General features: G+C 32.4%; 1 protein-coding gene across 1 annotated transcript; it reads left to right on the top strand.

Moving 5' to 3' along the window:
- The first annotated feature begins 361 nt into the window (after nt 1-361).
- Nucleotides 362-10179, top strand: LOC111563428 (homeobox protein Hox-D9b-like). The gene is made up of 2 exons (XM_055018324.1): nt 362-1051; nt 7416-10179. The coding sequence occupies exons 1-2, from the start codon at nt 469-471 to the stop codon at nt 7658-7660; spliced, it is 828 nt and encodes a 275-aa protein (XP_054874299.1). The 5' UTR covers nt 362-468; the 3' UTR covers nt 7661-10179.
- Nucleotides 10180-16138: the final 5959 nt, after the last annotated feature.

Here is a 16138-nt window from a genome sequence, read left to right as displayed (position 1 = left end):
TTGGTTTTCTCTCTTTAGTTTTATTGGGGTCTCTTTGGTTTTCTTTAGTTTTCTCTGGCTTTCTTTGTTTTTTTTGGTTCTATTTAGCTCTCTTTAGTTTTCTTTGGTTTTCTGTTGGTTTTCTTTGGTTCTCTCTGGTTTTCTTTTGGTTTTCTTTTTGTTTTCTCTGGTTTTCTTAGCTTTTTTTTTGCTCCACCTTCGGCCTCCCGGACGCTTTATTAACAGTATTTCGGCTCCAAACTGCTCAGCTTCCTTCAGCTCTGATGTGAACATTTGTGAACAAAAGCTTTGATTTATTCCCTCTCTGGCGAAATACAGTCGGACCACGTGACGCGGCCCTGGGCCAATCAGAGGCCGAGGAGGAGGTGAGGCAGCGGGTTGGTCCGCTGAGAGGATGGACGCGGCTGCAGCTGCAAACTGCGTTTTACTGCCGCGCTTAAGTGTGTTTTTATTGAAATAATAAAGCAGATGTCGCTGACCAATTATTACTCCGTGATGGGGCTGCAGAGCGACGAGCCCTACGCCGCTCCGCTGCTGCCTCCGGCCGGCTGCTCCCGGCCCGTCCGGCCGCTGGAGGCGGAGGAGGAGGAGGGGACGCCCGGCGCGCACATCCAGGACTTCTCGCACTTCTCCGGCAAACCGGGGACGTTAAACGGCTTCTCTCCGTGGACCGGGGCCGCCTCGTCCTCCGTCCCGGGCCTCTTCCACCCGCTGCCCTACTACCACACCGACCCGCTGGCCTCCGGCGGCTCCGACGGACGCTTCGTGCGCGGCTGGGAAGGCGCGGCCCCGGCACCGGAGAGCGCGCTGTCGCAGGTTTCGGCCGCTTACCCCGCCGTGTGCGTGCCCGCGCAGAGCGAACCGAGCCCGGGGTTCGACCCGGTGAAGCCTGAGAGCTCCCCGCTGTCCCACGGCAGCCCCGGGGAGTCCGGCTTCTCCAGCCCGGCCGAGGTCGTCCTGGAACGGCTCGGCGCGGCGGAGGAGCCGAAGAAGGAGGCCGAGGAGCGGAACCGGGCCGCCGCCGCCGCCGCTCCGCCGCAGAACGAGTCCGGTAACAGCAGCAGGAAGCTGGGAATGTTTAGGAGACTTTACGGCCCAATAAATGTCCGCAAACCGTAAAACACGAACTTTATAGTCCGTTAAAAAAAGCGGCTTTTAGAGAAAAAAGATCCGGAAATACTGAATTAAAATCAAGCTGCTAATTATTTAATTTTATTTAATTTTATTTAAATCGTATCTAAACAAACCTGAACCTGAATAATTAACTCTGATTTTTATTATCAAGAGAAAAAAAAAATCTAAAACTTTCATTTGAAATAAAAAAGTCAACAATTGATCTGCTTCCTGTTTAAGAATTAAATTCATTCCAAAACAATAATTAGTGATTAAATAGTGTTTTATATTTAATTACTATAATTATGAAGACACGTTTTGAAGCTGAGAAAATGTAGAAATTAAATTAAAATAAATAAAAAAGACAAAGAAGAAAAGAGAAGAACTGATCTGATAACAACATTCGTTTTAACAGATATTAATATGAGGGTTTTTGTGCTGTTTTACGTTTTTGTTCCTGTTTGAGAATTAAATTAATTAAGCAACAATAATTAGTGATTAAAAAGTGTTTTATTTTTAATTACTATAATTATGAAGACTGAAAAAGTAGAAATCAAATTAAAATGAATTAACAAGACGAAGAAGAGGAGAAAAGGAGAAGAACTGATCTGATAATAACATTCATTAACAGTAATTTTAACAAAGTTTTTTGTTTTAAATTAACTTCAAGTTAAATTTAATTAACTGGACTCCAGATCAGATTCAGAACTCTTATTGCGAAATCCTGAAGTGAGTTTTTCCAAATGTTTGAACAAAAATATGAAATGAAAAATGTTCAGAGAATTTCTAATAAAAATAGATTAAACCAGAAAACTGAGTTAAATTTTCAGATTTATCTTTAATTATTTCATGTTATAAGCTGTTTTCTTTCACCCTTTTTATTTAATGACTACAATTATTTAAACAAACATTGAAACTAGTTTCTCCTTTTAGATTCTGTAGATTTCTGCTTTTTCACGTTTTTGTTCCTGTTTAAGAATTAAATTCATTCAACAACAATAATTAGTGATTAAAGAGTGTTTTATATTTAATTACTATAATTATGAAGGTTTTATTTTTCATTTCTACAATAATAAAGACACGTTTTAAAGGTTTAAAGGAGTTTTTGTTGGAGATCAGAAGAAAAGTGAAGTTTCATTAAATCAACATGTATTTAATTTAAATCAACTGAAGCAGGAATTAGACTGAACATTAACATTATCTTTTAATTTATTTACACAGACAGAATGTGTGTGACTTTATTAAAATAATAATTTCATTAATCTGAACTCTGCAGCTCTTTTTGTTCTGTTGCTCTGTTTCAATAGAGGCTTTTATTTTGTAGGAGGTCGGCTCATTATTAATAATAATAATAATAATAATAATAATAATAATAATAATAATAATAATAATAATAATAATAATAATAATAATAATAATAATAATAATAATACTGATTTTGCCTCAATTATTCATATTAATGTTTGATGAAGGACCTCAGAATAAATTCTATGAGCTGAAAATGTATCATTTTTAGGATTTTAAGGTTCATAACTTCAACAGAAACTGAGTTTAGGAGGAAAATTCTGATTTATGTTCAGTTATTTCAGCTCAGAATTTATTCTGATCATATTTTCAGATTTTTATGTCGATTCAAACACAGAAACCATCAGGGAACGTTCCCACATCGTTATCTAACATTAATGATGTTTTAAATAAATCATTTTAATGTTCGAACATTTTATTTTAAGATTAAAATTTAATTAAATTAGTTTTAATTAACATACTCAGAGGAAGTTTAAAGGATTTTATCAGATTATTTTCCAGCTCAGTTTCTGGAGCAGCTGTGGAGCTTTTTTTAAATCATAAATTGATGAATTATTAATTATTATTATTATTATTATTATTATTATTATTATTATTATTATTATTATTATTATTATTATTATTATTATTATTATTGAGCTGACCTCCTACAAATAAAAGCCTCTGTTAAAACAGAGCAACAAAACAAAAAGCTGCAGAGTTCAGATTATTAATTAAATTATAACTGACATTAATTATTTTTATTTTAGTTTGTTCTACCAAATGCAAAATAATTAAAGATAAATCTAAAAACTAAACCCAGTTTTCTGGTTTAATTTATTTTTATTAGAAATTCTCTGAACATTTTTCATTTAATATTGTTGTTCAAACATTTGGAAAAACTCACTTCAAGATTTGACAATAAGAGCTCTGAATCTGGAGTCTAGTTAATTAAATTTAACTTAAAGTTAATTTAAAACAAAAAATATGTTAATATCTGTTAAAATTAGTGTTGTTATTATCAGTTCAGTTCTGGTATAGTAATTAAATATAAAACACTATCTAATCACTAATTATTGTTGCTGAATGGATTTAATTCTCAAACAGGAACAAAAAAACAGAAATCTCCTGAACGAAATCTAAAAATAGAAACTAGTTTTAATGTTTGTTTAAATAATTGTAGTAATTAAATAAAAAACATTTAAAATAATGTCCGGCTGGGATTAAAACTGAACTAAAACAGTTTTAATTAGATTAAAAGGAGGATTTTTCCAGACTTCCAGGAAACTAATGCAGAACGTTCATTAAACAACATTTTAAAAACATTTTCATGGTTTTCTATAAAACTGTGATTTATTCCTGGAGGTGGAACCTTTTATCTGTGGTTTTCCGGGGGACGTTATTGAGGGAACACACGACAACAAAACAGGAAAGTTTTAGAAACGTATTAAAAGAACTTTATTCTGCCTTTAGGAGCAACAATCTAAGAAAAATGAACTTCCCGCTGGAAACTAGAACCAGAGCTTTTATTCTGGAAGATAAATCCTGTAAAGTTTTTAGATTTTATGTTTTAACTGCAGCTGTTTGAAAATTTAAATCTGTAAACAACAAATCTGGATTTAAATTATGATCAAGATAAAGTTAATATTATTTTGTTAAATCAACTCTTCACAATAAAGTTTTCTACACTGTAAAAAAGTAGCAAAAATAAAGTTAAAAAATTCTGAAAAAAATTAAAAACTGTGAAAATTACCGGAAATATGAGTTTAGAAATGTGTTTTCATATAATTTAAATAAAAACAACAAATAGTGTTGTTTCTACAGTTAAATTGTTTAAAAGAATTAATTTTTAAAAACAAATTTTTAATGTGGACATGTTTTTTACAGTAAATTAAAACTATTTTCTGTGATTTTATTATAAATTATCAGGGAGACATAAAATATTAGTTTTTCAATCTGAAATATACTTCTTCTGTTTTCAAATTTTGTTTTCTTTCAAACAATTATTTAAATCAAAAAATAAACTTATGATAAACATGAAAGAACATCCATCCATCCATTATCTATACACTGCTTAATCCTCACTAGGGTCGCGGGGGGGGGGGGCTGGAGTCTATCCCAGCTGACTCGGGCGAAGGCAGGGGACACCCTAGACAGGTCACCAGTCTGTCACAGGGCTACATACAGAGACAAACAATCACTCTCACATTCACACCTACGGGCAATTTAGAATAATCAATTAACCTCAGCATATTTTTGGACTGTGGGAGGAAGCCGGAGTACCCGGAGAAAACCCACGCATGCACAGGGAGAACATGCAAACTCCATGCAGAAAGATCCCGGGAAAGCCGGGACGTGAACCAGGGATCTTCTCGCTGCAAGGTGAAAGTGCTAACCACTACGCCACTGTGCAGCCCTTCATGAAAGAACAATTTCCTATTTTTTAAAAACACAGATTTTAATGCTATTAATGTTCATTATTTATAGTTTGGGACTTTTTTAGGGTTAACAGGAAATTAATACATTCTGTGATTTAATTATTATTAATACTTTCTATATCTATCTATATCTATATCTATATCTATATCTATATATATCTATCTATAATTTATTAAAATAGGGAAACTCTATTAAATAACAATTTTAAACAATTATTTATTGATTTTAAATCCTTATTTAAACTCTTTACTGCACATTTCTATAAAATAATTATTTTTTTGCTGATTTAAATTGAGTAAAAACTGTAATTTTATAACAACTAATGACTTATTTTCCAGTGCTTCTGCTGTTGTTTTGTTTCTTTCTTTTACAGTTTACATGTAAATTAATACTTTTTAAAATTATATATTAATATTTGATTTTCATCAAGTCAGGAGAAATTTGTAAAATATCAGTTTTTTAATCTTAATATAATTTAATTTTTTTTCTAATTTTAGACGTTTTCTTTCAAATAATAGCAAATATCTGTAAAATACTTATTTAAACAGAGTAAAAAAAATGAATAATTATGCAAGAACAACTTTTCTGTTATTTACATTATTTATAATTTTGGACTTTTTCAGGATTAACATGTAAATTAATGCTTTCTGATTATTAATTTGTAGACATGTAATTAAACAACACATGGAAATACATAAAATAACAATTTAAAATAGTTATTTGTTTTTAAGTTCTTTTATGTATTTCCTTGTTTTGTTTAATAACAGATAATAATTAATAATTATTATTTACATAGAGCAAAAATACTTTTATGTTCAAAAATCATAAAAGAAGAAATTTCCTATTTTCAAAAATACAGAATTTTTATCTGTGATTTTACAAAATATTATCTCTGAACAAAATGGAGAAAATCTGTAAAATAACATTAAATTTTGGGTAAATATCCGTGTTTTAAAATAATTATTCACTCATTTTTAGTCCTTTTACACACTTTATCCAACATGTAAATTAACATTTTATTCTAATATTTTGCTAGTTATTACCTGTAATTTAAGAGAATGGAGAAAATCTGTAAAAAATAATGATTTAAAACACTTATTTACTTAAAAAAATCTTTTTACCCACATTTTTCAACATGTAAAAAAGACTTATTTAGACTTTATTTCACCAGACATTAACTCTTATTTTACAATGTGGGGAAAATGTTTAAAATAACAGTAAATTTTCATATTTTAAAACAATTGTTTACTAATTTTTTATCCTTTTACACACATTTTTAAATGTGTAAATCAACATTTTTTTCTGATATTGTATCAATTATTATCTGTAATTTAACAGAATGGAGAAAATCTGTAAAATAACAGCATATTTTTGGTAATTTTCCATGTTTTAAAACAATTATTTACTATTTTTTAATCCTTTTACCCATTTTTCAACATGTAGATTAACATTTTTATTCAGGTATTTTACTAGTTATTACCAGTGATGGGACCAAACGGGGAGAACCATTAAAATAACTTTATAATTTAGCTGTTTCCAGACTATAATAATAATAATAATAATAATAATAATAATAATAATAATAATAATAATAATAATAATAATAATAATAATAATAATAATAATAATAATAATAATAATAATAATAATAATAATGTTGTAAATATCATGTAAATAAAGACTTTATTCTGATATTTTACTATTTATTACCTGTGATGGAACAAAACGGGTAGAATCAGTAAAATCACAGTAAATTTCCCTGTTTTAAAAAATGAATTATATATTAGTATTTAATATTTTTAAATCCTTTTACACACGTTTTTCAACATATAAATGAACATTTTATTCTGTGATTTTCCCAGATATTATCTCTAATTTAACAAAATGGAGAAAATCTGTAAAATAACAGTAAATTTTGGATAAATTTGCATATTTTAAAGCCATTATTTACTATGCTTTAATCCTTTTACACACATTTTCCAACATGTAAATAAAGACTTTATTCTGATATTTTACCAACTGTCATCTCTAATGTAACAAAATGGAGAAAATTTGTGAAATAAGTACATTTTTGCAAAATTTTCATGTTTTAAACTAATTATTTGCTATTTTAAAATCATTTTACACACATTTTTCAACATGTAAATTAACATTTCTATTCTGATATTTTACTAGTTAATGCCTGTGATGGAACCAAATAATAGTAAATCTTTGGTATAATTTAGATGTTTTCAGACTAGAACAATAATAATAATAACCATGTTGTAAATAAGGATTTTATTACTATGTATTACCTGTAATGGAACCAAACAGTAGAACCAGTAAAATAACTTTATAATTTAGCTGTTTCCAGACTATAATAATAATAATAATAATAATAATAATAATAATAATAATAATAATAATAATAATAATAATAATAATAATAATAATAATAATAATAATAATAATAATAATAATAATAACCCCCTCTCTCTCGTGCCCCCCAGATACCTGTCTGCTGGCTGATATTTTATTAAAACCCCTCTGTTGGCTGATACTTCACTTACTTACCCCCTCTCTCTCTCTCCTGTCCCCAGACAACCCCTCTGCCGGCTGGATCCACGCCCGGTCGGGCCGGAAGAAGCGCTGCCCGTACACCAAGCAGCAGACCCTGGAGCTGGAGAAGGAGTTCCTCTACAACATGTACCTGAGCCGGGACCGGAGGCTGGAGGTGGCCGGTCTGCTGCAGCTCACCGAGAGGCAGGTCAAGATCTGGTTCCAGAACCGCCGCATGAAGATGAAGAAACTCATGATCCGGGAGAGGAGGACCGTCCACCAGTAGCAGGCCGTTACTAGGCGACCGGAGGGCAGGAAGTGATGTCACGGCCAGAGGTTCTGATCCAATGATCTAACATCCAGAATCAGCTCCACTTAAAGCACATCTGCTGGAAAAAGTCTCCTGTTTTTATCATTTATCACTGAAATATTCTCCTAAAATGAGTCAAACAGAAAAGATTAAACATCCACGGAGTCAGACGGAACATTTAGATCTAAAACATGTTTTTTTCATTTATCACCTAAAATATTCTCCTAAAATGAACAAAACAGAAAAGTTTAACCCTCGTGTCATCCTGCGGGTCAAATTGACCTGTTTTAAAGTTTGAAAATTTGGAAAAAATACACATTTTGACAGTGAAAACTTCCACAATTTCAACATTTTTTGGTGGAAAAAAAGAAATGTTAAAAATAAATGTTTCTTTAACAACATTCAGAAAAAAAAATCAACCAAAATCCAGCAAATTTTGCTGGATTTTGGTTGATTTTTATGTGAATGTTCTTAAAGAAAATATTAGAAGTTTTACTGATATATCTGGAATCACTTTAGATATTTTTAGGAATTTTTTGGAAGATTTTTATTCAGTTTTAAAAAATATTTACAGTTTTTTTATCTTTAAAATTTTTATTTGTTGCCAAATTTGGGGATTTTTAAACAAAAAATGTTAAGGGAAACTTTTAAGGAATTTTTAGAATTTTCTTCCTGAAGATTTTGCAAATTTTTATAAATTTGGGGAATTTTTTTGCTGAATTTTTGAATTTTTTTCAGACAAAGGAACAATGTTTTTTGCCGCCCGTAAACAAAGACAACAGGAGGGTTAAACACCCACAGTGTGAGACGAATATTTAGATCTAAAATAAAACATGTTTTTTTTTTTTAATCATCAAAGTATTCTCCTGAAATGAGCCAAACAGAAAAGTTTAACCCTCCTGTTGTCCTTGTTTACGGCCCCAAAAAATATTGTTCCCTCGTCTGAAAAAAATCCAAACATTCAGAAAAAAATTCCCCAAATTTATAAAAATTTGGAAAATGTTCAGGAAGAAAATTCAAAAAATTCCTTAAGTTTTATTTTTAAAAAAGAAGAAATAAAAATCTAAAAAAAGTTTTTAAAAAATTTTAAACATGTTCAAAAAATGAATAAAAATGTTCCAAAAAATCCCAAAAAGATCTGAAGTGATTCCATATATGTCAGTAAAAGTTATAATATTTTCTTTAAGAACATTTATATAAAAATCAACCAAAATCCAGTGAAATTCGCTGGATTCTGAATTTTGGTTGGCTTTTATTTTAATTGTATTTGCCATTAATTGAAAGAACAAATTACATTGAGAACTGATAAAGTGTAAATCATTTTTAAAATTGGTAATTTACAAAATTAATTTAATCCTAGATAACATCAAGTAAAATCACAGAATTTTTCATTTTAAATTTTCTATTTTTTTTACATTTATATATTAAGTCAAAATTAAAAGTAGAATAAAATACAGACAAAAACTGAGAATAACGAGACATTACAAATGTTTTTTTTAAAACAGATGCAAAATTAAACCATCAAATTACATGATTTTTTCCTGTATTTAAATCAGCGAAAACATATCAATATTTTACATATTTTTGCCATTAATTAAAAATATAGTTACATTAAGAATTTTTTTAAAATTTAAATATTTTAAATCTGATAATTTGCAGAATTTCCCTCTTTTGTTACATTACTGATAATTTTTAGTAAATTCATAAAAAAGTTTAATTTATACGTAAACCATGAAAACAGGACAAACTGCAAATAACATCCACATTAAAAAACTTTTATTTTTATTTTATAAATGATTTATCAATTTTTTTTACAATGTGAGAGTAAAATTTAATTTTTAGTGGAATTAAAACATCTAAAAACATTAAAAATCAGGATTCCAGTTGTCGACCACTCCTCAGTAAAGTTTTTATTTTATTTTATTTTTTCACTGTATTTTAACAACATTTTTTGGTCAAATCTGCCTCGTATTAAAGGGAAAAATAAAAATTAAATGCGTTTTAGTGGTTTAGAAGCAGCTTTACATCTCAGTCAGAATGATTTGAAATCAAAATGTGAATATTTCCTTTAGATTTTAGATTATTACACATTTTGCACTTTTCAGCTGAACGTGGAGGAAAAACTGATTTAATCCATAAAAATAAACAGATTTACCCCATAAAGAGAAACTGATTTAATCCACAAACAGAAACTGATTTAATCCATATTTGAAGTAAATAAAGAAGAGGAGCAGCTCCGATGGCTCCTCTTGTCGTTTTCTGGACTAATTTTTGTTCTGGTCTCCCTGAAAAGACTGAATCTGAAGAAGCTTTTTATAATTCTGCATGTTTCCTGTTGTTGTTCTTGTTGTTGTTGTCCTGTTGTTGTTCCTGTGGTGCTCTTACTGTTGTGAGCTGCTTCCTGTTGTTGTTTTGTCTCCACCAGCGGTTTGGAGAGAAGTTCAGGCTACGTTAGCCTCCAGGAGGGTTTTATAGAAATAAAAGAAAACGATGGATCTCAGCGTCGCTTTGTTTGTTTTAGAATCAATCAGATGAAAACTTTACTTTATTTTATTTTATGACTGAACTCCAACATTTCATTTATTTTTTCTGATTAATACAAGATGCACAGAAGTAAAAATATCTGCAATTTTAGGGAGTTCATTTCTCTTACTTTAAAGATGTTCTGATAGTATTTTTGTTTTACTGTTGTTATTAATATAATTACTAAATATATTATTGATTAATTATAATTATATAATAAGAATTACATATATAATTTAAAATGTAACTACTATTAAACAATTAAATGTAATTTTAGGGATCTTATTTCTATTATTTTAAAGATATTTTTAAAATATATTTTAATTTTATTAACATAATTAATATATTATTAATTAATTCTAATTATATAATTACATATATAATAATTGCAAATATTTAATTATTATATATACGATTATTAATAAATTTTTAAGTGTAATTTTAGGGATTTTATTTATTTTACTAGTATTTTTGTTTTATAATTAATGTAATTAATATATTATTATTGATTTTTTTAGTTATTTTATTAATATTATTTTAAAATGTTTTACAGTATGTTTGTTTTGTTGTTATTAAAATGATTAATATATGTTTTATTAATTATAATCACATAATTATTAAATAATAATAATAATAATAATAATAATAATAATAATAAATAGATAGATAATTATTATATATGTACTTATTAAATTATTAAATGTAATTTAAGGATTTTATTTCTTCTATTTTGAAGATATTTTATATTAATATATTATTAATTATATAACTACAAATATATAATTATATATGTAATTATTGTTAAACTATTAAATGTATATTTAGAGATTTTATTTCTTTTATTTTGACGATTTTTTATACTTTTTTGTTTTAATATGATTATTATAAATATTATCTAATGAATTCATTATTATTATATTATTAGATATTATACTATATAGATTTATATACATTAATATTATAAATATAATAATAATTGCATATATATTATTATTAACTGAAGAGAATCAACATCACAGTAAATCTGCTGTTTGTATTTTCTCCTTTAAATTAGAATTGAGTGTTTTATTTTCTATAATAATAATAATAATAATAATAATAATAATAATAATAATAATAATAATAATAATAATAATAATAATAATAATAATAATAATAATAATAATAATAATAATAATAATATGTTTGGTTTAATAAAAATATCAGCATCATTTTAAACTTTTCTGCAGTAAAACACAGAAGATTCAAACGAACCAGAAAGAACCAAACATCTCTGGAAATGAAAGAAGTCAGTCTTTGTCATTTTGTGTTTTTTTGTTGTTTTATGTTTCGTTTCTGCCGTTTCTGCTTTTCTTTTGTCACTTTCTAACTTTTTTGTGTAATTTTTTGTCTCTGTTTTGTTTTGCTTTGGTGTCATTTGTCTCATTTTTATCAGTTTGTGCTTTATTCGTTGTTTTGTCTTTTTTGTCTCGCTTGTGTTGTCTATTTTGTTGACAAATTTTTGTCTTTTTTGTTTTGTTTCCTATCATTTATCTCGTTTTTGTCATTTTTTGTCTTGTTTGACCATTTTTTGTTGCTTTGGAACTTTTCTGTCTACTTTTTGGTTGTTTTATTTCTCGCTTTTGTCATTTTTGGTCTACTTTGTGTCATTTCTGTAATTTTTTTGTCTCATTTTTGTTCATTTTTTTCTCACTCTGACTTTTTAGTCTAATTTTTTGGCTTTTTTTGTTTTGTTTCATGTCGTTTTGTGTCTCATTTTTGTAATATTTTGTCTTGTTTTTTGGGGGGTGGGGGGGGTTTTGTCTTTTTTTGTGGGTTTTGATCCTCCAGTAAATCCTGTATGGTTCAGTTCCAGATGACTAAATGTTGTGTTCCTTTGTCGACACTCTGATCTGGAAGTTGTAATGTGGAAATGATAAACTGAGGCTGAATGTTGATGAAATTAAACTTTCAGGTTGTTCCTGATGTTTAGTAAAAAGATAATTCCTTAATGTGAACATTTTGCACTAAACCAAAGGAACCATTAGGAGTTGTGGTTATTTAGAGGTTATACTGCTGTGGTTTTACTGGTTTTACTGGAGCTCAGACTGGACTGGATGTGGAACTAAGATGAGTTTGACTCTCCTGCTTTAGAGGTTTTTAACGGACTAATCATCTCTGCTTCTCTGATCTCAGGCCAGTGTTTCTTCTGTTTTTCAGACTTGTTATTTTCTGATCTTTCAAAGTCATCTTCCTCCTCTTCCTCCTCCTCTTCCTCCTCCTCTTCCTCTTTATTGCCTCCATTTTAGTGCAGCTCGTAAAGATGCAGCGGCTGCATTTGGAGAATAAACGTGACTTTCACTGAACAGCCTCATAAAGTCATTGAGAGGAGCTGCTTCCTGCTCAGGATCCGCAGTTAAAGTCATTGTCTGGAGAAGCTTTATCCGCTCTGGGTTCAGGAAAAAAAGACGCTTCGTTTGGAGGATTTCTGCTTTTACACTTCACATTTTTACCTTCCAGTGCATCCAAAAATCTAAAACCTGACCTTTAACTTCAACGGAACCACTTTATTTGATCCCCATCCATGTTTTCGGTGTATTTAATTCAGTTTTCATCCATTAAACCTGCAGCTTTTTCCGTCTTTGCTCTGAAAGTCTAAATGATTGATTTTACGCCTGTTGGAGGAGAAAAAGTTGAACCTGAGAGAAAAAAGAGGATTAAATGACTTTTATTCATCTTCAATTACGAGCAGAAACCTCAATTAAAACCTGCAGAAAATTGAACAGTTTCACTCCGAGCAGCAGAGGAAGAAAAGCTGAAGAATAAATCCAATAAAATAATAATAAAACTGAACAAATACAGTTTTAAAAAAACAGCAGCAGAAATATTTAAAATAATATTTCCTGAGAAACATTAATTTATTATGGAACCAAAGTCAATTTAAAATCCAGCAGGAGGAGGAAAAAAACGAGCCTTTTAAAAAGCTGCTTTGCAAAAAGATGCAAAATCACCACAAAAAGATGCAAAATTACAACAAAAGATGCAAAATCCCCAGAGAAGTTGAATTGAAATTAATGGTGGCGGCTGGTCTCTTCTGGGGCGCCCTGGCTGGCCCTGGGGTTTGGGGTGGGTCGGCCCTCCGGTCGCTCCCCTGTCCCTTCCTGCTCTGCTTCCCTCCTCCTCCCTCCTCTCCTGCCTGGCCGCTCGTCCTCGTCCCTCTCCCTCCCCTGGGGGGGCTGGGGGCCCTCCGCTGCCTGGGGGTCTGGCATGGGGGCCTGGTGGTCTCTCTGGGGGGGTGGCTCTGGCTCATCCGGGCACAGGCCTTGGTACTTGCCTGTGTGCCGCCACTGGAGATCAGTTTCTGCTGGCTGGGGGCTTCTGTCCAGGCCTGGTGCTGTCCTGGGGAGTGGTGGGGTCTCGGTGATGCTGCAGGGTGGGCGCCCTGCATCCTGGACGTGCCGGCTCCGGGGTGGGCGTGGGGGCTCATGGCCCTCGCTCCCTGGTGGTGCGGCCTGGTCCTCCCTCCGGGGCAGGGTGCTGCATGCGGCTGGCCCATGGTGGGGCTACGGCGTCTACCGGGGCGCTGGTCTAGCGCTGCGACTTCTGGGGGTTTTGGTGCTGGCTGGGCCGGTCGGGTTCGGGTGGGCCCACCTCGGCCTCTTGCCTCTGGGCTCTGGGGGCCCTCTGCACCAGTACCGGTGGTCTTACTACCTGTCTCCCCCGCTGCTCTGTCCTCATGGGCCGGATCCACACCAGACTGCCTCTTACTGTGCACTTCACATACTTCACACGTCACTGTATATAGTTAGTCTTAGGCACATATAGGGACACAACAGCTAGGGCCCCGAGAGCAGGTGGGGGCGGGAACGATGGGCTCTGTGGTGGGGTGGATGGCAGGGCTTTATGGCCTTGTCTCTTCCCCATCACCCTCTTGTTTGCCTCCCCTGCTCTCTAATTTCTTTTTAATGCACCACACACACTCACACCTTGGGGGTAGGTCTGGGACGGCTCGGGGAACTTGGTCTGGTGGGGACTGGGGTGGGCGGGGTTGGGGTTTGGGTGGCGGGTGGGTCCTCGTGCCCCGGGCCGCCTGGGTCGGTCTTGGCGTGCTGGGGGTGTCGGTAGCTGCTCTCTCTTGTTCTCCGGGTCAGCGTCGTTCACGGTGGCCCTGGTGGCTCTCTGGGGGGCCACCCTGTGGCTCCTACGGCCCGGGGGGAGGGGTGCCCTGTTGGCTTGGCCCTGCCTTGCTGTGATTGCTGTTCTGGGCTTCGGGGTTTTTCACACTTGCATGTTTGATCAGGTCTCACCAGCTACTGCCGAGTCCTATTTCAGCGAATGATGGGACCTGCTAGAATGTGCTGAGAATCTCTCCAGAGTCTCTACCCTAAACTCATTCTCTCTTGCACTAGTATCCTTTTCTGGCCTATTCTATTCTATTCTATTCTATTCTATTCTATTCTATTCTATTCTATTCTATTCTATTCTATTCTATTCTATTCTATTCTATTCTATTCTATTCTATTCTATTCTATTCTATTCTATTCTATTCTATTCTATCAAGACATCCACAATTATGGTGCTCAGTACCGTTTGTTTAATTATTTATTTATTGAATCTCTTTTTCTTTTGTGTTTTTTTTGTTTTGTTTTGGGTTTTTTTTCTGTTTTATTGATGGGCAGTTAGTAGTTGGGAATAACACACCACCTTACAATCTTTAATTGCAATAGCACCACCTGTTAATTTCTATCCCTGTTCGTCCTGTTCGTCCTGTCCAGTCTTTGTTTCCCCCACACATCACTGAGGTGTAGCACTGCCCTCCCTGGCTTATAACAGGGAATTCTAATAAAGAATGTCTGCTTAGCTTTCAGGGAGGGCTGGTGATGGTCACACACATGCACTAAATATTAAAATATTTGGCTGCAAGACTAAAATATGCATCAATCTCATATAATGTTTACACCTCTTTTGTGGAGTTAAACAATGAGAATAAATGCAGACAAAAAAAAGAATTGAAATTAATGTTTCTGGAGAAAATAAAACAGGACTTAATAATTATTATTTAAATGTGTTCATTATTTTGAACATTATTATTATTATTATTATAAATATAAGTAATTATTGGTGATGCAGCAGCTGGATGTGACCTGTGTGTGGCGCTGTGGCTCCAACAAGCAGACATAGACATAGAATGTATAGAATATAAATGATATAAATACTGCAGGTGTTGTTCTGTGAGTCTGAAAGGTTTCATTTAGTAAATATTCAACAACATGCAGCTTTAATGATCAGAAGAAGAGCAGAAACTAGTGGACTGGATTTAAAAATACATCATATTAAAATATAAATGTATATTTAAAATTTAAAATATACATAAACAGCTTTTATTTACATTTTAGACACATTTTAAAGGATTCTGGGACACATCTGAGTCATTTCTGGACAGTTTTCAGTTTCTAAATATTTAAAAACTGGAACCTTGTCTGGTCCAACTTTAACGCATCAGATTCTACTGATGTTAGAGCCTCAACAGTTGGTGAAATGTGGACCAAAGACTGGATTTTAGTACAAATATGGATCCATCCATAGATATAGACACTAAGAGGACCTTTATGGAGACATTAAATCAGCCTGAATTGGATATTTTGGACATTTTGTCCATTTTTAAGTTCCAATTCTATTTTTGTAATTCTGCTACAAATCTGAGTATTTCTGGAGAAGTTGAAATGATTTTAGACCATCTTTATCTGATTTTGGACAAATTTAAGCTATTTTGGAAAAGTTTTATGTCATTTTGAATCATTTTGAAGTATCTTATTGAGGTTTTGAATGGACATATTTAAAACTGCAGCCCGGATTGAAGGTTTTTCTCTTTTTTTTTCTGTTTTCAAGGCTCAGTAATGAAAGTGTCCTCTGCTGGATCCGTCCAGTCATTCTGTCTGAGTTCTCTCCACA

This window comes from Amphiprion ocellaris, chromosome 16 (assembly GCF_022539595.1).
Source record: "Amphiprion ocellaris isolate individual 3 ecotype Okinawa chromosome 16, ASM2253959v1, whole genome shotgun sequence".
Taxonomy (NCBI): domain Eukaryota; kingdom Metazoa; phylum Chordata; class Actinopteri; family Pomacentridae; genus Amphiprion; species Amphiprion ocellaris.
Note: the sequence above shows the minus strand (reverse complement) of the source record. Positions and strands in the feature narration are given on the sequence as shown.